Source organism: Macrosteles quadrilineatus, unplaced genomic scaffold (genome assembly GCF_028750875.1).
Source record: "Macrosteles quadrilineatus isolate MER2022 unplaced genomic scaffold, UCM_ALF_1.0 Scaffold_4__1_contigs__length_99947679, whole genome shotgun sequence".
Classification (NCBI taxonomy): Eukaryota; Metazoa; Arthropoda; class Insecta; order Hemiptera; family Cicadellidae; genus Macrosteles; species Macrosteles quadrilineatus.
In genome coordinates, this window is record NW_026542597.1 from 41,233,374 (window position 1) to 41,258,044 (window position 24,671).

The 24,671-nt window shown below is 34.7% G+C and overlaps 1 protein-coding gene across 13 annotated transcripts in view; it reads right to left on the reverse strand.

Annotated features, from left to right (window-relative positions):
• The window catches only part of LOC128991400 (insulin-like growth factor 2 mRNA-binding protein 1), a 73,341-nt gene extending 60,028 nt beyond the window's left edge, over nt 1-13,313 (reverse strand). For 9 of the 13 annotated variants that reach the window (XM_054414242.1, XM_054414239.1, XM_054414237.1 and 6 more), the window contains exons 1-2: nt 13,188-13,307; nt 3,295-3,437 (exon numbers count right to left, since the gene is read on the reverse strand). In XM_054414242.1, coding sequence (XP_054270217.1) covers nt 3,295-3,368 — 74 coding nt within the window. In that variant the 5' untranslated portion in view covers nt 3,369-3,437; nt 13,188-13,307. Of the gene's footprint in view, nt 1-3,294; nt 3,438-13,187 lie in introns of all 13 variants that reach the window. The other 4 variants (XM_054414244.1, XM_054414230.1, XM_054414231.1 and 1 more) reach the window with 3 other exon arrangements.
• Between the last annotated feature and the right edge of the window lie 11,358 nt (nt 13,314-24,671).

A 24,671-nucleotide genomic window follows, 5' to 3' on the forward strand; every position in this document is an offset into this window, starting at 1 on the left:
AGCTGTACAAGTGTCTGAATGTCACACTGAACTACTGTGACTATCGGGAACTTCACGATATGCTGAGTCATTGTAAAGGCATTCTCTCACCAATCAATCTCAGAGCAACTGTATCACTGAAGCATTGATTCAAAGATACACTACAACTGTGGTACACAAGGATGTTGTAGGAGCTGTACAAGTGTCTGAATGTCACACTGAACTACTGTGACTATCGGGAACTTCGCGATATGCTGAGTCATTGTAAAGACATTCTCTCACCAGATCAATCTCGGAGCAACTGTATCATTGAACCAGTGATTCATAGATACACTACAACTGTGGTAAACAAGGATGTTGTAGGAGCTGTACAAGTATCTGAATCGCACTGAACTATTGCGACTATCAGGAACTTCACGATGTGCTGAGTCATTGTAAAGGCATTCTCTCACCAGATCAATCTCGGAGCAACTGTATCATTGAACCAGTGATTCAAAGATACACTACAACTGTGGTACACAAGGATGTTGTAGGAGCTTTACAAGTATCTGAATGTCACACTGAACTACTGTGACTGTCAGGAACTTCACGATATGCTGAGTCATTGTAAAGACATTCTCTTACCAATCAATCTCGGAGCAACTGTATCATTGAACCAGTGATTCAAAGATAGACTACAACTGTGGTACACAAGGATGTTGTAGGGGCTGTACAAGTATCTGAATGTCACACTGAACTACTGTGACTATCAGGAACTTCACGATATGCTGAGTCATTGTAAAGACATTCTCTCACCAATCAATCTCAGAGCAACTGTATCATTGAACCAGTGATTCATAGGTACACTACAACTGTGGTACACAAGGATGTTGTAGGGGCTGTACAAGTATCTGAATGTCACACTGAACTACTGTGACTATCAGGAACTTCACGATATGCTGAGTCATTGTAAAGACATTCTCTCACCAATCAATCTCAGAGCAGCCATCTCAGAATAGCCCAAACAGCTAATGGCAACTAAGGGACCTACAGTTTATAGTGGAATCCGAACCACATTTTTCCTTGGTATATACGAATTGGTCTAATTATCAGGATAGTACTGCGGATAGTCGTAATACTCACTAGTGCGGACTTTAATCCACACCAGGGAGTATCCCATCCACAGTGCATACCTATAAATATCCACAATCCGTGACCTCCTAGTAGCTGGATTACAGGACGGTATCATTGAACCAGTGATTCAAAGATACACTACAACTGTGGTACACAAGGATGTTGTAGGAGCTGTACAAGTATCTGAATCACACTGAACTACTGTGACTATCAGGAACTTCACGATATGCTGAGTCATTGTAAAGACATTCTCTCACCAGATCAATCTCGGAGCAACTGTATCATTGAACCAGTGATTCATCGATACACTACAACTGTGGTACACAAGGATGTTGTAGGAGCTGTACAAGTGTCTGAATGTCACACTGAACTATAGTGTGACTATCAGGAACTTCACGATATGCTGAGTCATTGTACAGACATTCTCTCTCTAACCAATTTCAGAGCAACTGTATCATTGAACCAGTGAATCAAAGATACACTACAACTGTGGTACACAAGGATGTTGTAGGAGCTGTACAAGTATCTGAATCACACTGAACTACTGCGACTATCCGGAACTTTACGATATGCTGAGTCATTGTAAAGACATTCTCTCAACAATCAATCTCGGAGCAACTGTATCATTGAACCAGTGATTCATAGATACACTACAACTTTGGTACACAAGGATGTTGTAGGAGCTGTACAAGTATCTGAATCACACTGAACTACTGTGACTATCAGGAACTTCATGATATGCTGAGTCATTTTAAAGGCATTTTCATTGTAAACTGAGAGCAAGTATATCAATGGACTTAGTTCCTTAGATTACGCTAAAACTGTTGTCCATAAATTTAATTGTCATTATTGAGTATTATTAAAATTATATACGCCATGCGCGTACAGTGTGACACACCTGCGCGTATTGCCAAATAGTATAATTAAAATACGTCAATTAAATTTTATACACGAACAAAATTGCGTTAATTTTAAATCAAATGTTTTACCTCAAACGTATTTAATTTTAAATATTTTACTAATTTTGTAATTTTCATACGGTGACCAACTAAGGTAAATCATACAAAACACATCAAATTACACAAAATAACACACAGAAACAACTACAACTCTAATTTAAAAGGCAATTAACCCAACTCTACTTACTATGTACACACTACGCGTTAACGACAATAGATTAACATTTATTTTATGGGTGTAAACAAGAACAAACAAAAGAATACGAATTACTAGTTGTCTACATAAAATAAACAGTAGCACTTGCAGATTTTACCTACAAAGATGTTTTATTAACAGAAGGTCAGAAATAGGGAATAAAATGTCTGTGCTACTTAACAATCAAAGTTACCCATTTAAGACTCAGAAATTCACAGTTATAGGTTACAGAATATACAAAAAGAATTAAATATAGACCACCAGCTGTGCTGCGGTTACCATAGGTTCTGGCGCACACCGCTGGGAGCGCCATGTAGCTACGGCGTACGCGCTACGTAACTACGCGGCGCTCCCAGCTGTGTGCGCCAGAACCTATGGTTAAATATGGTAACCGCAGCACGGCTGACAGTATATATTTAACTATTTTTGTCTATGGTAACAGTTAACAAAATGAATGATAACATCTATATACCATGCAGTAATAAGTTTCAAAGTTGCAACAGTATTTATTTCAATACACCATAGATTAACGATATACAAACGAGATAAATGACATCGAAACAGTGTTTAATGTTCTGTATTCATTACTGAACTGATTTATTCCTGATACAGTACATATCAATAATATACGATGTTTTCATTTGACTGTCCTCGTAAAAATGAAACTAGATTGATAATTAAACATATACATCGATGAACTAAACTTGATACGCCATAAATATTAATTGGAACTGTTCATCAATTCGACGTATTGAAAAATGTATCGATACTTTTACTCTATCATAAAACAGCTGATGTAAATAAAACAAATTCACTGTGATACGCAAGTAAACAAAATACATGAATGTGTAATGTATTGACACGTAGGCCTATATTTGACGATTCCCCAAAAATTTTCTAGGTGTCTCGATCCGATATTGTCATATCGATACAAATTCGATCCAATCCACCATATCGATACTTTCATTCGATTTAACGATTTAAGTAATTAGGAAGATCTGAAATATTACGTACATGTTATTATTGTTTAGTCTGACAGTTTCTTACCTGGAGTGGAAGCCGTTGTATTCCTCGGGCGTGATGGGGGCGGAACCGTCTTCTATCTCACTCGGCGAAGTCATTCTCACTCACTACGTCAATGTCTAAGTTGCACAATCACCACAAATTTACCACTCCCAACGGTCAAAAATCTATAGGAACATGCAGGTAAGTTACTACCTCGTACAAGGTATGTTACTACCTCAGACAAGGAATGTTACTACCTCGGAAAATACATGTTACTACCTCGGGTAAGGTATGCTATTACGTCGGATTAAGTATGTTACTACCTCGAGTAAAGTATCTTACTACCTCTGACAAGGAACGTTATTACGTCAAATTAAGTATGTTACTACGTCGGGTAAAGTATCTTACTACCTCTAACAAGGAACTTTATTACGTCAAATTAAGTATGTTACTACCTCGAGTAAAGTATCTTACTACCTCTGACAAGGAACGTTATTACGTCAAATTAAGTATGTTACTACGTCGGGTAAATTATCTTTCTACCTCGAATACGGTATGCTATTACGTCGGATAAGGTACGGTATGTTACTACCACGGGTAAAGTATCTTACTACCTCGGATAAGGTATGCTATTACGTCGGATAAGGTATGTTACTACCACGGGTAAAGTATCTTACTACCTCTGACACAAGGTATGTTATTACGCCGGAAAAGTATGTTACTACGTCTGGTAAAGTATCTTACTACCTCGGATAAGGTATGCTATTACGTCGGATAAGGTATGTTACTACCACGGGCAAAGTATCTTACTACCTCGTACAAGGTATGTTACAACCTCAGACAAGGAATGTTACTACCTCGGGTAAGGTAAGTTATTATAGCCTACGTTGAATATGGTATGTTCCTACGTCGGGTAAAAGTATCTTACTATCTCTGATAAGATATGCTATTACGTCGGATTAAGTATGTTACTACGTCGGGTAAAGTATCTTACTACCTATGACAAGGAATGTTATTACGTCGTTAAACATGTTACTTTATCGAGTAAAGTATCTTACTACCCGTATCTTACTTAATACTTAAGTACCGTATCTTGCTTAAGTATCTTACTTAATAATGTATGCTATTACGTCAGATTAATTATGTTACTACCACGGGTAAAGCATCTTACTACCTCGGATAAGGTATGTTACAACGTTGGACAAAGTATGTTACTACTTTATACAAGATATCTTACTACCTCGGCGAAGATTGGTACTACCTCCGATAAAGTATTTTACTACGTTCTACATGGCACACTACTATCATACAACGTAGTTAAATCAATACTTGTAGACGAATATAGTTGTTTCGCAGATATTTCAATCCCGACACAGGTCGTCAGTGTTTGACACGAATATTGTGATTAAACTCACGTCTACAAATAGTTGAAAAGGTCTTTGGATTTATGCGGACTGGAAGAGGTTGGGCTTCGCAATCGCAATTTTGTAAGTTTTTGAACGACTACAATAATAGACAAAAAGAATTAAATATGGAATGTCAGCCGTGTTGCGGTTACCATAGGTTTTGACGCACACCGCTGTGAGCGTTATGTAATTAAGGTGTACGCGCTAGGTAACTACACGGTGCTCCCGGCGGTGTGCGCCAGAACCTATGGTAACAGCACGGCTGACAGTCTATATCTAATTCTTTTTTTGTCTGTGCTACAATTTACGACGGTTGAATCTTCAACCTTTAAGTGTGTTCAAATGATCATAAACAAGTTCGAGAAATAATTTAACTGTTGGCAGCGTTTGATTTCATACTAACTATTAGTGCAAGTTATACATATAACAATTAAATACAAACAGTCTCGAAGCAACAATAAACGATTTAACATCGCCAGCATCAAAGGACAGTTTAAAGAAATTCCTGCAGTTGCAGATATACGATGTCGTAATATTTTGTTTACAAAGCGAATCACGAAGTAGTCTTTAAAGGTTATTAAATGTAACGTTTCATTGTATATTGCCATTGTCACACACGTGACGAGGAAACGTATTCGTTCAGGTATCCGATAATCGATTAGTATCAGCAATAAAACACGACAATGGCTTCGCTTTCTGTGGATTATTTTGCAATCGTGCATTTCCAGTGTAAACGCTGTGCGAAGAGTAATCAAAAACATTGGAAAATGATCATTTAAATCATAGAAAGTAGAATTAAATATAGACCGACAGCAGTGCTGCGGCTAGCATAAGCTCTGGCGTCCACCGCTAGGAGTGCCGTGTAGTTAGGCTACGTAGCACGTACGCCGAACTACACGGCACTCCTAGCGGTGTATGCCAGAACTTATACTAACCGCATCACTGCTGTTAGTAAACTATTGAATTATATTTGTCTATGTTTAAATACAATGCAAGGTCTCTTAAACGCCATCATTTTGGAAATTTATCTACTGTATATCCACAAAAATAGTAAAGGGCCCAAACATTTACGGGTACTCAATAAACGACCATGTTTTTTTCTGTTCATCAAGAGACATTTTAAATCAAAATATATTCTCCCATTACGAAATATATTTCAGAAAATACACTTCTCAAATTCAATTTGTTAAATTCTACATTGATGGCCCAGTTAATGAAAAAAAATCCGAAACAGAGAAATCATGTACAGTATAAATTAACTCTAATCCTGCAGCACTAAAGGGATGTGTAATTTTGATTAATTACTGATTAAGTAAGTAATCTTACTGTTTAGTGATTGAGTAATCTTTGATTACTCTTTGCTAATTTAATTTATCAGCTGATTTTTAAAATAAGTAAGTTAATTATTACGTTTGTTCTTTGTTGGTGTTTCGATTCATAACCAAATACAATGTTTCTTTAATGCTCTTGAATTTTGATTACTCTTTTTAACTGAATTAATCAGCTGATTTTTAAAATGAGTAAGTTAATTATTACGTTTGTTCTTTGTTGGTGTTTTGATTCATAACCAAATACAATGTTTGTTTAATGCTCTTGTTTAACTAGTGATTTTACAGTACGTAAACTGGCGGCCTGTGACGTGAAATCCTACAGGCTGGAGAGGACAGTTTCAGAACATCCCTCTGCTGGAGCCTCTGGTAACCTTGAGGTCGGATGAACTTGGCGACGTGGCGAGGCTCTCGAGGGTGGACCAAGGGAAAGTTGGGGAGGGCACGGGACAAACACTTGCGCAAACAGGAAACTCCAATGACTAATGAATGTGGCAACACCAAGCACACGATCATAATATGTAAACTTGTAATCCTGGGTAGGTAAACCATTGGATTGTGGATGGTGAAATAGATATCTAATTCCTATGTAAAAGCTGTTGTAAGTTTTATCGTTTTACAATTTGAGGCTGCTCTTTAGTGTACGTCCTATTCGAATGAAAAATATCAATATATTGATTATTCGATACATCGATTATTTCATTCTTGATGTATTGAATGAAATACCGGTAATCGATAAATCGAAAATTGTATTCGAATGAGTGTAGGACGTAAACTAAAGTGCAGCCCAATTTGGAACATTAGTATTAAAAAGTATATGGATGTTATCAATTTTGTACTGTTGTTGGTTGCTTGATTATTCATATTGTTAATATTTGTTATACACTTATTCCTATTGCTTGCTGACGTAGTTAAATTGTTGTTAATGCTTGTTTGCTTTTTTATCGTTTATCTCTGTCAATTGCCAGCCTCTCATAACGGTTTTCACATCTTGTTGGCCATCTGTAGTATACGAAATAATGTAAAATCGTGTATATCGTTGGTAGAAAATAAAATAAAATGTCTAACATTTCTTACCGTTGTGTATTTTAGTTGGTATTTTACTTCCAATAGCATTACTTTCATACGCCACTGCGATTGCCAAATAATGAAAGTTCCTGATGGCAAGACCTTCCTTCAGGCGTCGGCTCCTTCACAAACAAATACCTCAGACGTTCAGCTAAATATACACGAGTCTACTGTCATGGAATGACTAGACTAGGATCTTAGACCAAACGATTTGCACAAGTGGAATATTGGACTTGTTTGTACAATGTTGCAACACTGTGCAGACAAATCCTGGAGAATCCCTAGCCAAGCCCAAGTAACATTTGTGAATAGTTTAGATTTCCACGAGTATTCTCTGCCAAATGTTAGACTAGGAGGATTAACATTAATGTGTATCAAGTAAATGTCAAATCTTGGATTTTAACCATGTTGCTCTCTAGTGTGCTAATACATTTTGAAGAATACCACGCTGAATTCTCAACAGTCTGTTTTCAGGAGTCTTTTTGATAATGACGAAGCCTTATCTTTAAGAGAAGGTATAATCGAACCTTGGACTCATACAATGTACAATCCTGTGAGCTGGCAAATTTTAAAGAATTCCACATTAGGTAATGGTTATCGATAATTTTTATTAGTGTACTTGAAACGTAAAACCGTATTCCACTTTTCAAGAAATTATAAATATGCTTTATTTAACTCAAATAAAGTAATATTTTGAGACCACTGCCAGTAAATCACGCTTTTTACCTAAAACGCTTCAGGTTCTAGTCACTATGATAATGATTTCTTTCTGTATAAATATCCATCAATTGTCACAAATCCGGAATACATTTATTTGGCATTAGTATGATTTTGTTTCTCAACATTCATAACTACAAAGACTACCTAATTAATTTACAAAAGTCGAGATGTTCACGCAGTTTATCTATATATGACAACTTGATCGTAGCGAGTGCGACTGCTGTGTGTATTACTGTATTAACGTCGCATAATTTACACTTACAGATACGTCATTGGAGGCCGTACTGAGGAGATAAATGATACAGTAGGTAAATACCGTACGTCAAAATGCATTCGTACATATGTTTAAAATCTAGTATATACTTTTAGACTATATTTTCTATAGGTTTCTTTAGTTCTGCTCCTAAGGTATAACGATGAGCAATTAGAATTAGACGGATCGAAAGTCTAGTCTGAAATCTCGTCATAAAAACAATTCCACAGACAAATCAACTAAAGATATTACTGACTAAATACTACCTCGAACCGATTTGACATTAAGTTTTTAACTTCATGATTTAATCACATATAACATAACCTTCTTCCAGTTTGATTTATGACGACCAATCAAAACTATAACTCTATTTTTTATGAAGGACAAACAAATAGTAAGCAACAAGTAAAAAAACGGAGCAGCTTTAGCTTGGGAAATATTTTTATTTAATTGGCATAGTATACGTGATAGTTTGCAATACCATACCCAATTAATTCTGGGTTTAATTGAGTAAATCCAACACACATACACAGTACATTGGAAATACGCATGTCATGCAAGGGGCGTGATGATCATCATGCATTGGACTGTTCTACAGTTAGCTATCACAAGCTAAATCATACATAAAAAGCCACAGCCTGTACAATATTTACATGTAAATGATTTGCTGCTGAACCGTATATCAAGATTCGTTGGACAAATAATATATTTTTTAATATGAGTGGAAATGGTGGAACACGAAGGGTAGGGACGGATGAATAAAATTATGTTAATTGAAAGTTTGCTTAAAAACCTCACAACACGACAATAGGATAGTTAAATGTTGAATCAGATTCAACTTTTACAATCAGAGAAGTTTTTAAACCATATTTCCCATCCCATAGGCAAATGTAATGATCGAGATCGACAACTAACCATAGCCAGGATTAGCATCAATAGTACAATCACTAGAGAATATCAAGTGTAACACCTTCTAAAAAAATTGCGAGTGACGAGAGTTCACAAATAATAGTCTTAACTAGTGGACCTGTTGCTCGAGTTCGAGCAATTGCAAAGTATTACAGGCGTTATTTCAAAACGAATAATCCTAACAGTAATAATTTCCAATGTAAAAGAGTCAACTCCAAGATAATGTAATCAATCACTCTACTCTAGTTATCGAAACTGAAAACAAACGCTCTTGTGTGTATCATGTGTTTACAATGAACAGCTGTAATTAATACAAATTATTTGCCTGTTTAAGTAAACAAAATATTTTCTTCGTAAGAAATACATTGGGATTTTGATGGTCTGTAAGACAAAGCCAGAGGACTTTTATTACAGGAATTAGTGAAAGGGGGTGTCTAGACAAAAAATACTTTATTTTGACACGTCGTTTGTAAAAATCCGTTCATTATTAACGGAGTAGTAGTGTTTCGTAGAACTGCCTTCACGTATTATATATAAGGATGCCGCGCAGAGTCGGATCTGTAATAACTTTAACATATAACAAGTTTACAAAAATTAATGACTACTTCGACCGGTGAGGCTGATATTAAAATAATTCATTTGCATTGAATTGTATAACCGTATTGAACGAAGCTTTGCCTCTGGTCCAACCCAATGTAAAAACAATCCACGTGGTAAAATCGGCAATAATTTTCCCATCCCCACACACAAAGCATACTCATGTATCGAATACTCGACAAATGTAACGTTGTAATATTGGAAATAACCTTTCCACGAACCTTAACATAACATATCGAATGAGCAAGAATTTCACATGGTAAGGTTGGCACCGCTGTCCCGGTGAGTCATTGCGGAAGGTGGCGTCGTCGGCTCCTCAGCCAGGAGTGAGCACTGAGGAGTAGCAAATAAGTAACCTCTTGAGGTTACCGCTCGCCATGCCTCACCACTGAGATTTATTTATACCTACATCGCTCTCGTCTGTATTAGACACCGGACTCGCCATTGTCAAACTGTACAGAGGAGAGCGCGGTATAAATACAGGATGCGGATAGAAGACGCACCCTTATCAAATTTTGAACCGATAGACGGAAAACCATGTTCTGAAATATTTGCCCATAATCCAAGAGATATTTCGTAGCGAAATACAATCTTTTACCACCTTCAAATGTGCAATAAGAGGTGGATATGTAATAGAACTAGCTAAATTAGGGTTTTTAGAGTACGCCACTCGTTCCTGTAGCGTAGGAAAACGACTTGAAGAGATAAGGCGGAATACACGTCATGAGCTATGGCGTACCCCTGTCCACATAAAACACAATTAAGAGGGGAAGCGGTCGGACGATTGAAATAGTTCAAAATGTTCCAGAGAGTAGACTGGAGTAGAGTAGAGAGTAGGCAGAGGGAAGGAAGTTAGGAAGCAGAAGCGATAGAGCAGCGGCCATGCTGACTGAAGGGTGGGGGAGAGTTAGGGGTCATTACCCCCGACCTAGGCCTAGCCTACACATTCCAGCTTACATCCTCCCTAGTCCCTACATGTGCCTTACTATAGGTTCTGTGTTCAGTTGCCTATCCATAGCCTACTATTCCAGGCCTCACCCTACTGCGGTCTCAGTTTTGAGTTGCCTCTGCTTACATCTTCCCTACACGTGCCATACAGTAGGTTCTACGTTCCGTTGTCTAGCCCCACCTTATGTACATCTTCCCTACACGTACTATGCTGTAGGTTCTGTGTTTAGTTGCTTACATCTACCATACACGTGCCATACAGTAGGTTCTACGTTCCGTTGTCTAGTACAACCCTACACGTGCTGTGTTGTAGGTTATATGTTCAGTTGTCTAGAGCCAGGTTATACCTTCTCTATATTTCAGTGGGTTCGACATTCAGATGAGAGGGCATGTTTCTTATCTCCAAAAATTACTTATTCTGCAGGTTATCTTCAACCAACTTGTAATACATAGTACCATAGTTCAACGTGGAGTGGATAACATACTTGTTTACGTAATTTACCTACTCCGTTACTTTTCAATATAAGGAACAAACACAACCAATAGGGAAGGATTCTAGAAAAAAACAATAGGCCTATCTCTAGCAATACTTCCGAATTCACCGAAATAAGGTCCCAGTAACATAAAATCCATCACTTAGGCCTACAACCTGTAGTGTATGAGGGTAGTAACCAAAAGCTTGATAAAAATGGAAGATTCTATATAATTTTAGAAGTGAACAAGTCTAGCAAGCACAAAGTTCCTCACTTGCAGCATCGCAGTCGTCTTTATCAACGACAATAAAACAGTTATTGTCAATAAATAAGTCAAGCTCCTGATAGTGTCTGAAGCCCTCCACACTCGCACACCAACTCCCATTTCTCTTCCTCTCTCCAGCGGAGGACTTATGAATTGCAAAATACGCCCTTATAAACGGCACGATTCAAAACATATTTGGATACAATGAAATACAATGGGCAAATAAGGAAATACAAATAGCTTTTGTGATATCGGGGCACCAAAGGAGGGTGTCATAAAATATGCAACTCCATGCTTGAGGGGTGAGTTAGGAAGGACCACCGAGGGAAGAATAAGAATAACCTGTCCGACCGGATGTCCACCTGATGTCTCTGCTTCCGGTTCCATTTCCTTGTAATATTCGGAAACATTCTTGTCGCTAATGAATCAACTTTGTTAGCAGCAGAAGGAAACGGACCCAAGATTTGATTGAAAGAAATATGGCGGTTAAATTGCCTGATTGGTTTCACAAGATTTTTCTAGGTAATTGGAAAAAAATAAATATCAAATAAAAAACATACTTTAAACAGGAAAACACATCGTTACTGTATCAGTGGAAAATTTCAATTTAGCCTAGTGCAAGTTATCTCTATAATTCAAATGTTTAATCAATCTGATGATTCATAAGTGAAAACCCGCATATCTAAGTTGAGAATATAAGATAAGTTAATGCATCTATTAAAATTGATAAAATTGATTGAAATAAACAAAACCTGTTTCCTCCGCTATGCTAGTTTGAAAAAAACCACGTGCATTTCCATTCATTTTCCTAATATTCCCAATTCTCAAAAATATAAAAACAAATAAATTTATTCAAGACCTCACTAAAAATATTAAAAGATAAATAATCTTAGTATGAAAATATTATTTAAATGCCGAATATACAAATTAGAAATTAAAGGACGCATGCAAAAGTGGCAAGACAAGCCCCCAGTGAGTAAGACATTATACATCGAGTCCGAGTATAGTACGTGTCCATTATTGTAAAGAATACAAAACATTTCAAAACACGCGTTTATCATAATAAACATCAGGTGAAGGGAGCCTGCCTATCTCAACCGCTGAAAAACCTACCCTCTAGTACACTGGGGTGAGGGGCGCTAAGACGAGGGCTAGGGCTCGGCGGAACCAGTCTTACAATACAATATAGCAGGAAATGCAATACAATGGGGTGCACTTGCTCTTATGTATCCTAGGTGTTTACAAAATAAGCAGACGGACAGGCGATCATTAAGGCATTGAACTCTAGACCAACCACGTTGTAACGTCGACCGGAAATGAGCCAGCAACCGGAAGTATAGTGCATTTCAAACAATCGACAGGTGTTTCCGCGTAGACAGACGATTAGGTTGCATTTTACCAAATATGAGGGATAGCGATACTAAAAAAATAACTTAATTTACTGGGTGTAGGAGTGTACCTAGTATTCGTGTAAATGTACGGTTCAGAGGCAACCTTGAAATTTGTAACAAAACATAAATCCGTATTTATATGGTGAATCTATTGTAAAGCTAAAAATACTCATCGTATAACATAATGTACTATTATCTCGATTATGATTCATACTCTCTCAGATTGATCAGATTAACGTAACAAACAAGTGATGTAATATCCCTATATTCAGATAGCCTAACTTGTAGCAACTCGGAGTCGAGTTACACATAGGAATAAAACTATTACGTAACTACCATCGTCGTTCACCCGTACAAAGAGTGATGACAAGTCTAAAGTACGTAACAGAAAGTAATTGAATCAAGAACGAGTGAGCCGGAGCCGGCTTGATGCCGGACGTGGCCTACAGTTGTGCCACCAACACGGCACAACAGACCGGAGTGGGAAACTGTGGTGATGGCAACATCTTACCCGGACCGACACTCTAAACTAACTACGTAACTAGGTGAAACCAGTAGTGTAACAGTAAGTAAATACCTGTGAATAAAACAATAACAAAACACACTATTAAAAAGAGTCCACGCACAGTCTACGCACTAAACATGCTCGTATGAGACACCCGTGCACGAGAAAGGGCGAGCGAAGCCGAACACCGACTATCGCTTATCCCCTCCACCACCACAGCACTCCCCACCACCAACGGTGCTGCCCTCCCGCGGCGACCGGCGCAACCACACGCCGACGAGCCGCCATTTTGTAATGTGGAATTAAAATGGCGAAATTTTCGCAATACATTCTCCTATCAGTCTAGTCAACCCTTACATTTCCTGTATGCACCGAGTGCAGGAAGTAAGAGTCACCGAGATTTATGAAAAAATATAAAAAAAATTTCAACTTTTATAATTTGAAAGAGTAATTTATATTCACAATTACTTAGTCTTTAATCAAAGCTGTGTGTAATATAAATACAAATATATTTTAGATATGTTTTTTTCTATTCTCCCACAAACTAAACTTAACGTATTAAAAAAAAAAACGTAAAACTATAATCATACTTCAGGATTTAATTACAATTTGGTGCCATTATTTCATTATACTTTGTGTCAGAACATTATATATTATGTATCAGTACTCAAAATATTAATTAGTATACTGTGCAAATGCATGGCAAATAAATTTGATTTTATCCATGTAACCCGCACTGAAAATGAAAATAAGCACGCCAACAACTCAACCACTTTGAACAATTGTAATAGACAACTTCATTACATCCATTAACTTTTATCGTCCTATATTTCCATAACTAACGTCATAAAATAATTAATTGGATAATTTCACATTTTTATGTACAACGAAGTAATAAAGTCGTAAAAACTATTATCATCGGTTATTTATGCTCAATCTTTTTTTCTGAGTTTTAAATTTAATGAATAATTTATTTATTAGTACAGATTATCAAGTCGTAAACCTTTTATCACTAAAGTAGGTATACTATTCATTTCATCAATGATCGCAGTGTATAAAAAGCGGGTAAAAACCCACATAGTACTACAACTATAATGCATGAATACAGGAACCAAAGAACCTTGGGACAATAGATGCACTATCTTGACCGTTTTTCGTTCTTAAAGCTGCAGTATAATTATTAAACATACTCAATTTTTCAATTTATGGTTGAGTTTAAGAGTAAGTAAGCTATCGATGAGCTAACGTAGATAAATAAGGTAGTATGGGTACATTAAGGTATGTATCTGGGTACTATGTAAACTGCCATTTTATCTTTAGTATTTATTTTTTGTAGTAAAACTATTTTAGCCCAATAGAACAACGGTTTAAATAAACTATATAGCAAATTGTCTGGCAATTACAGTATCCTAATCAACGGTCTTGGCACACGTTGTTTTAAATAATATACAAACATTCAGTCAACACTCCTACGCAATTAAAATATATCAAAATAGTTATCGGCTTTGAAAGAAGGGTAGGAGGTATGGTTTCAGTATCCAAAGATATCACGAGTCCATATTCCAAAAAACGATGTCAGTCACCTGAACGTAAATATCGTCATTTCTATAGGTCACGATGTATTTAAGTACAAACATTTATTTGTAAGAATTATTAGGCAAACATGTTTCTTTAAAACATCTTTTCTCAGCTCGTGTGCATCGCAGGGAAAATCTACGGTTCTTCTGTTGGAAAGATATTTTCCTGTAGATGTGTATAATCACTTTTTAAATTAAAATATGCTAAAAAATAAACACAAAAAATTATTTAAAATGTTTAAAAAATAAAATAGGCTTTATGGGTTGCCATGCTGGTGACGAAATAACAACTACATATAAACAGAAAATAAAAAAGAAATGGAAGAAACACCAATCACACGTTTTATTCAAAGTGTTGGGTGAAAATAGAGAAGTCTGTTTCGTTGAGTTTTTGACCCGAGTCCATATTCCAAAAAACGACGTCAGTCACCTGAACGTAAATATCGTCATTTCTATAGGTCACGATGTATTTAAGTACAAACATTTATTTGTAATAATTATTAGGCAAGCATGTTTCTTTAAAACATTTTTTCTCAGCTCGTGTGCATCGCAGGGAAAATCTACGGTTCTTCTGTTGGAAAGATATTTTCCTGTAGATGTGTATAATCACTTTTTAAATTAAAATATGCTAAAAAATAAGCACAAAAAATTATTTAAAATGTTTAAAAAATAAAATAGGCTTTATGGGTTGCCATGCTGGTGACGAAATAACAACTACATATAAACAGAAAATAAAAAAGAAATGGAAGAAACACCAATCACACGTTTTATTCAAAGTGTTGGGTGAAAATAGAGAAGTCTGTGTTACATATTTTTCGTTGAGTTTTTGACCACTGGATGACCTCTACAGTGCATTCAAACAGCCGTGGCACCTGGCGGATTAGGAGACCCCATGGAAACCCTTTGGGTCTCCTAATCCCTCAGGTGCCACTGCTGTAAGAACGCACTATAGTTCATATTACAGTACTTAACTTACGTTTTAGCATACTAATCTTCATCCTTTTTCATTATCTTTAACCTTAATCTGGGTATCTATGTATTGCAATCATTCAGTTCCACTTTTCATTGTTTCCCCTAATTCTTGTTCCTTTTACTTAACATACAAGTAATCGACGATACAATACTGTTGATAACAAACGTTGTGCGCAATGATAATATGGAAGAATAACTGATAACATTCTCTTATAAACATGTCTCTTGCTTAAAGGCCAAAGGGTAAAGGGTATATTAGTTTCGTTAAAATCCTGTGAATAAATTAATCTATTCAACTAAATTAGGCTACTGTTTTACGTCGAAATAGTCTACATTATATTTTTTTGCTAGACTTAATATATCTAAATCGTAGAAGTTTGACCAATAGTTTGTTTACCTGACAATACAATTATCATTTTCGCTACGTCTTAAAATCGAATAAAGGAAATATATATTAAATTTTGTTTAATTTCCTGTAAAAACTATTGCATAGCTGATTTTTTTTCCCTTTGAAATAGTCTACAACAAACAGAGTGTATACGATTTTAGGGACATAAGTCCCTATAAAGCTCAAAATGTTATACAGCTATAATATTTAAACAAACTAAGAATCAAATTATTTATTTGTCTATATGGATATTCCTGTAGGCCCTTCACCATATATTTGTGTAAAAAGTATCTCTTTTTGCGTTGGTTATTGTTATTTATATATAAAATCAAATGTATATGTCGTATCTTTGTCCTTTATGCGTCACTAACCGACCGATCGTGATGAAACTTTATTGAAGTAAAAAATTACTATACAAAATCTACAGTTTTATTAGCCACATTGAGTAATATTTTATGGTTTTAGGGTTCCATTTCTCAGTTGTCAAAGCCAATCACAAATTGGCTTTCCATCAGAACTGACAGTTGACACGAAAACTTTTGGTTTGGTTTTTGGTTTTCAAAAAGCCTCAATTAATTATAGATAACGTTATCCCTGGTTTTAATATAGTAAACAGTATATTGCAGAGTTAGCTGGCTAAGAAGTAAACCAACTTCATATATTGAATACTGGCTTGGAGATATAACGCGAGCAACGAGCAACTAAACAAAAACCAGCTGTAAATGGCTTCTAGGGCTATTCTTATGGAGAACATTTTACGTTATATCTAATTTTGGGTAAAATTTTTGGAAACTTTAGTATTTTTTCCGCCATCACGGTATAGAGACCTTTAAATTGGGCCTTGAGCCCTCTCCCATCGTTCTACGACATCCCAGTCGTCCACAATTTTGACGCAAAGAATCGGCTTACGTAATAATTAATATATAGAATGTCAGACCGATTGCTTGCTTACCTAAGTGTAAAATGTTCACTAATGATTATTTTGATCCAAGCAAATTAATTTGAACAAAACTTATTATATAGTATCTATATATATAATACGCTAAGCCAATTTTTGTGAACAGAACTCCTCCCACATTTTTGGACCGATTTTGATGATTAAAGTGTCAAAAAAATTGCCCTTATCTGTAGTTTTGCAAAGTGTTTTTGGTTTTTTGAAATCTTTATTAGTTTGGGCAGGATCTTCCATCAAAGTTGGGTTTTCTCCCATAAGATTAACATGGGGAAATCTAAATATTTCATTGGAAACTTTGTCTCCTCTAATTTGAGAGAACGGCTGGGCGTAGAAACTTGGTAGAGGTCTCCAAAGAAAGGCCTTGGTCTGTAGATGAGTTATCAAAAGAAACACGAAGTAAATTCCCTTAGGGCTCTCCCCAGAAGCTTTTAAAAATACCTCGACAAATTTGTTTACATTTCGGCCATGTGGATAATACTTTTTAATGAAACAGCTGTTGATTTTTCAATTGTGTTTTAAACAACACACATTTATCAGGAGTTACTAAATTGTCCAAAAGAAGTATTTGCAATGCTATTTTATGATTTTAAAAAGTATTTTCTTCTGTATCATGTCATGTTTTGCAATATAATATTCCATTACGAAATCAGTGGAAATTCCTTTTATCACAGCACTCTTACAATAATTCCTTATTGAACTATCTTATATCTGCTGTACGGGTTGTTGTCTGCCTGTTCCCCCACTTTTGCCTATATTTTATCATATTATTCTACATATCATCATAGGTTCACGAGATTATTGTTATACATGTTTTCAATCATTGTAAAAATCTTCGATTGTGTAATACAATACAAAATTATACAAGTGCAGAAGGGCACGGTGCCCATTTGAGCAGTGTCCACATTCTGCTAAATTAATAGTAGTTTACAGCAACTGGATAAAACATGTTACAATATTTATGTAGAAATATGTGCATAATTTAGAAAGTCAAAACTGCAATTTACTATAGACTTTTCAGAGAGGTTACTTCGATGTTGTTAATTCAGCTTAGTGAAAACATAATATAGTAGTATACAAATAAGAATTTGAACTCTTAGAGAACCTTTGAATGTTATTAGAATAACAAAATGGGTTGCGCATGTTTACTAACGCTACTCAGCAACAAAAACCATTTAATTTATCTCTAAAAATATATTCTTAAAGCGCACTGAGCAGCAGCCTCGAAAATACTATGTAACTTACCTATATAGTTACAAAATGATCAAACTCACATTGTGACATTTATAATTCGGCTTATATTTCTCCAGCAGATTATTTATCTGCAGAAGAAGTTTATTGTGCTCTTATCATGTGTAATAACATCCAAACACAGAAACCTGGCCTAAAATGGTACCTATCTTGACAAATTATTTAAAGTGGTCTAAATTACGGACCGTGGCTCACTGGGTTGTTAACATGATTTAAAATAACACAAAATTTTGGCTGTAAAAAAGGCACAAAGAGTAAATACTATTTAAGCAGCTACTGTCATGACAGAAAGGTCATATTCCTTTTAAACTAGATCAGATCACCCTTTATAAGATACGTTGTTTAACAATGCATGTAAGCGTCAATATTTACGTAACAGCCAATTTACATTATTTATTGCTTTTTCCAAATGCCGCATTGTTATGTAATTTGAATTATTTGTTGCCAATGAAGCCGCACAACCATATAAACGAGGAGGTCCCTAACTAACAGTTCAAGAGTAAAAGCCAACTTCACTTCAAGTATATTCCACTACACCTAACTTTCCGTAGATGAATAATTAGCGTTAAGCCTTGACAGTGACCGTCGATTTCGACGGGTTTCACCTAGTATTTAATAACCGTTGATCCTCCTTAAGTACGCTATGCAGCTAAAACATATGCAGTATTAGAGTAGAATGGAGTTGGCCTGTGTCAATCAGCTGTTTCTAAGCGAGGACAATTTACTAAAATATAAATGATCAACCATTTCTGGCCCCAGCTCAGGAAAACAAAAATACTGGTTTAGTAGAGATTTAGTAAAGAACCTGTGACATAATGATTACCAAGTAACGAAGTACTTAAAGTACGAAGATACTAAACAAAGTACATTAAGCGATAACTAAAATCACCCTGCTATATATATATATATATATATAAAGAAAGCTTTACATTTTAATGATATTAATAGAATAAAAAACGCTCTCGTCATAACACCTTTAAATTATTCAAGTTTTTAACCCCCTGATGTAAGGGGTTGACTAACTAGTGTACAGCTCCGCAGAACACCTACGATATATAATCGGATTAATATAAGTATGTAATTGATTATGATTCAGTTCTATATAATTATAGCATTAAATTTAATTTTACAATTTATGCAATATAAATAAAAACTATAACAAACATTTGTAAGTTGTTAAATTTGTAAGTTGTTGTAAGTTGTTGTTGTTGTAAGTTGTTTCTTTACTTTCTCCTTAGTTTTATTTTTAATTTGTACAGCTGAAAATGAAAGAAACTAAATTTTTAAACCGTATGCCATATGTTCATAAGTTTTAGTTAATGTTTACTTTGTTGCCTTTCATAAAATATATGTTGTTTTACTGAATATTGATAGTGTAGTTTAAACATCAATAAAAACGTAAAGAGATTTCCTAATTCGGTGTTTACATAAAAGATTATATTGTAGAAACGATCAATTGAACCGATTCAAAATCGATGTATTGATATTTACACCGATTGTATTTCGCAAGTTTTCTGCGGAACTGTATCCAATATCTATGTACAATCATTGATTATAATGGTACAATGCAAACAGATAGTAAGTCACATTATCAGCATATTAAAAAAATATTGTATGCATAAGCAAATCCATCTACCAATCTTATTAGACCCTACATCATAATTTTTCGACTCAAAAAAATGTATAGGCCTATGAACAAGGAAATTTATAGTTTCTTCCATTTTTAGTCGTACAAATGTAAAACAAAACTAAGGGTAAAATAAAGCAACATCACACAAATGGTTTTGTTATATTTTTTATGTCATATGATAAAACTGAGTTCATTAAATTCAATGTGATAATTATATCGAACCGAATCATAATCAATTACATATTTATATTAATCCGATTTTGTATCGCAGGTTTTTTGCCGAACTGTACCCTAGATATTCAACCTCTTATATCAGGGGGTTAAAAACTTGAATAATCCAATGGTGTTATGACGAGAGCGTTTTTATTCTATATTATAGTTTTCAGTATTTACAAAATATTGTAGGCATAAGTAAATCTGTTTACCATCTGATTAGACCCTACGTCATAATTTTCCGACTCAACTAATATCGATCACTATTGTATTGTATTGTATTCCTAATGACATACCAAGTAAATAAAGTAACGTACTGTTTGATATGCACGCTATCCGTTTTCTTTTAAATTTAGATATCCAAATAATTAAAATAAAATTTTTCACTGTTTCATTTTTGTATATGCAATATTGATATCGTGAATAAAATAATCATGAAAATGAATTTGTAGTGTCTTAAAGTTAATATGAGAAATTTATAGTCCTGCACACTTTCATAAAAAAAAACTAAAAAATAGACGTGTCTTTGGTGTTCATTATTAAAAAACAATACGGATGAGAGAATATAAGGACGTATCTTTTTTGATTTCTCTTAAAGTGTATCCCAAATTGTATATTTTATCTGCGAATGCTAGAGAGCTACAATGAATATGATCAAACCTAAATAGATAGAATTCCATCTTTCAATGATGAGAAGATAAGTTGGAATTCAATCTATTTAGGTTGAATCACATTTATTGTAGCTTTATACCATTCGCAGATAAAATAAGAAAATTACTTTGCCATTTGGGAAACTCCGAGGCAGATAATTTAAATTTTCTTATTTATTCTTATTTGTCTTGTTTTTACTAACACCAACGACATATCTATTTTTTTTTCGTTTTCGATTGCATTTTTATGACATTCTGCAGAACTAACTATCCAATACAACCAAAATACAACAACAAATGTATTTTCACATATTTATATTACTAAACGATTTATTTAGATGCATGCTTCTTGGATACACTCATTGTTACATACACACGATACATGCATGTTGGATACATCCTTTTGTTAGTAACACAACACACATGTTAGATACACATTTTTGTTAGTAATAGAACACATGTTAGTAGCACATTTTTGTTAGTAATAGAACACATGTTAGTAGCACATTTTTGTTAGTAATAGAACACATTTTGTTAGAACAGAACACATATGTTAGAAACACATTTTGTCAGTAACATAACACATATGTTAGAAACACATTTTGTTAGTAACAGAACACATATGCTAGAAACACATGTTGATGTTGTTAGTAACACACACATACGGGTTAGATACACATTTTTGTTAGTAACAGAACACATATGTTAGTACCATATTTTTGTTAGTAACAGAACACATGCTATTAAAACATTTTTGTTAGTAACAGAACACATAACACACATGTTAGTAACACAGTTTTGTTAGCTACACACAATGTACATGCAAAAACGTTAAACGTTGCACACGTATAGTATGTTAAACGTGTACATTCATCAACTTGGAGTATCCAAAAATATAAACGATAGGCCTATATTATTATAATTGGTTGGATTCCTAAATTTGAAAGAAATTATGAAACTGCGTATATATAAAAAAAAAAATACGCTATACTGTATTACGTTATTTACTTATTATGTTACCAGAAAAAATACTGTTCGTTATTAATTCAGTAGAAATATTATGATATACAGTCTAAATAAGAAAGTGACGTGCCATCGAAGTTATTCCCATACGACATATTGTGAGATATTCGATTATTATCAAAAAATTACTGCAAAAATCGTCATTTGAGTGTCAAATCAAAAACAAATTGATAAATTACACATAATATCCTAGTTTTATACATAAATAACGCTTTATGACGTTTTGATATCTGTTTCTGGGTATATAATTTATTTAATTTTTCTTCTGGTTGTATTTTATATTTACTACAATATTAAACCTCCTAATTGATATACAGGGTGGCTGAAAAGTAACTTGCACCCCCCTTAACTTTTCAACCATTTGAGATATTTGAAATCGGTTTGCGGCAACCTTCTTAGATATGAGGGGCTACAATAATTATAGTCAATTTTGAAAATTTTGCCCTTAGGGGTAGCGGCGGTAGGGGGTAGCTCAAAATTTTCAAATGACAAGTATAGTCGAGTTTGGTATCATTTTACAGGTCTTGACGAAACATAAAATTTGACATAAAGAAAACCAAAATTGGCTCACTAATAACAAAATGGCGCCCTAAAACGTTTCAAATCCAAATAACCATGAGGGTGGCAAAAAAATTAACTTGCACCCTCATTAACTTTTTAACTATTTGAGATATTTGAAATCAGTTTGCGGCAACTTGTTTGGATATGAAGGGCTACAATAATTATGGTAAGTTTTGAAAATTTTGCCCTTAGGGGTAGTAGGGGGTAGCTCAAAATTTTCAAATAGCAAGTATAGTCGAGTTTGGTATCATTTTGTAGGTCTTGACGAAACATAACAATTAACATAAAGGAAATAGAAATCGGTCCATTAATAACAAAATGGCAGCTAAAAATGATTGAGACAATGGTTATTTAAAGTAATTTTGAACTGCCATTTTGTTAATAATGGTTCGATTTCTATTTCCTTTATGTTAATTGTTATGTTTCGTCAAGACCTACAAAATGATACCAAACTCGACTATACTTGCTATTTGAAAATTTTGAGCTACCCCCTACCCCCGCTACCCCTTAGGGCAAAATTTTCAAAACTTACCATAATAATTGTTGTAGCCTTTTTATATCCAAACAAGTTGCCGCAAACCGATTTCAAATATCTCAAATAGTTAAAAAGTTAATGAGGGTGCAAATTAATTTTTTTCCACCCTCATGGTTATTTGGATTTGAAACGTTTTAGGGCGCCATTTTGTTATTAGTGAGCCGATTTTGGTTTTCTTTATGTCAATTTTTATGTTTCGTCAAGACCTGTAAAATGATACCAAACTCGACTATACTTGTCATTTGAAAATTTTGAGCTACTCCCTACCACCGCTACCCCTAAGGGCAACATTTTCAAAATTGACCATAATTATTGTAGCCCCTCATATCTAAGAAGGTTGCCGCAAACCGATTTCAAATATCTCAAATGGTTGAAAAGTTAAGGGGGGGTGCAAGTTACTTTTCAGCCACCCTGTATATCACTCTTATGACAGCTCTTAGCCGAAGCCAATCTTAAAAGCCGATTATTGATGGCGATTTTATGTATTGTCTTTTAAACAAGCTTTATCACTAAATTTAAAATGGTTACGACCAGACAAAAGGTTTTTTCCTACAGTTAACTGACAAAGTGGACTTCCTTGCACTCATTATAGCACGCCAAGTAGTGTTTTAAGTCAGAACTGTACTCGCTGCATTTAGCCGGACAAGCTTCAAACCTTGATATATTATAATAAACATAAATAGTATCTATTGTGAATGGTTTAATGCTTTAAACTACTTTATTTTATTAATGGACATACAGTATAACAACACAAGCTAGGTTTTATTTTCTCTGTTCAGCGAAGAGATTTGTTAACAAATAATCACCTTATTGCAACAGAAAAACAAACATTTCTTAACACAATATTTGATTTCTCAGAGAGTTTTACACAACACTTAAACAGGATTTTCCATGGTAGATTTGACGAGTTCAGCAGGTGTAGAATGATTTGAGAAAGTTAAATAATCGTATAGAGAATGATAATTTGATAGTGAAATTGATGACGTACAGTAACCTCTGAACCTCTTATTCACTATGATTAATTTATTCCGACTTATGTATTACAAAGTATTATCATATTATGCCCTAATGTCAATATTTGTCTATGCAAGTCTAGAAATTAATACATAAAATACAATGAATGCTGAATGGTTTTCTCAATGCTATAAAACTGATAATTCCAGTCTTGGACACCAGTCAAGTGTAGATTTAAGTGTACAATTCTTATAGTCTTGATACGTATTCACGTGTCATTCGGCACCTACTAATTCAAATTTTGGATTTGTAATATTTTCCCGTACGGTTCTGACCAAACACTCAATACTAGCTAAATGTACCATAGCTATGTTAAAAGTTTCGAATTTTAAACCAAAGCGTTCCACTTGAGCTTTTTTAACATTTGGTGAAAAGATTACTAAAGAATATTAACTTAACTCACTCATTTTTCGACCTCGGCTTCGGCTCGTTCGTGAAACTTGAGCTCCAGTCGGGAAAAACCACTTTTACGCCCCAGGGATGTAATATACTATTTTATAATATTATGTAATCAATATTATCTTATATACGCATTTATTACAATATGTTTTTCTATTACTCGTCCACAGCGAAATATGGTTTAGAAAGCGTTTGATTTTAATAAGAATATAAATATTACTTTAGGTCACACAATAAAGCATCTGGCATATTTAAGACAGTTTTAAACAAATATAAGAGGAGTTTCAGATTTTAAGTCTTCTACAGACCTCGATTCAAAGTTAACAATTTGGTCTGGAACCTGCGGAGGCGGGCGTTCTCGGAAATTCGATTTGGTTGGAATTCGGAACTG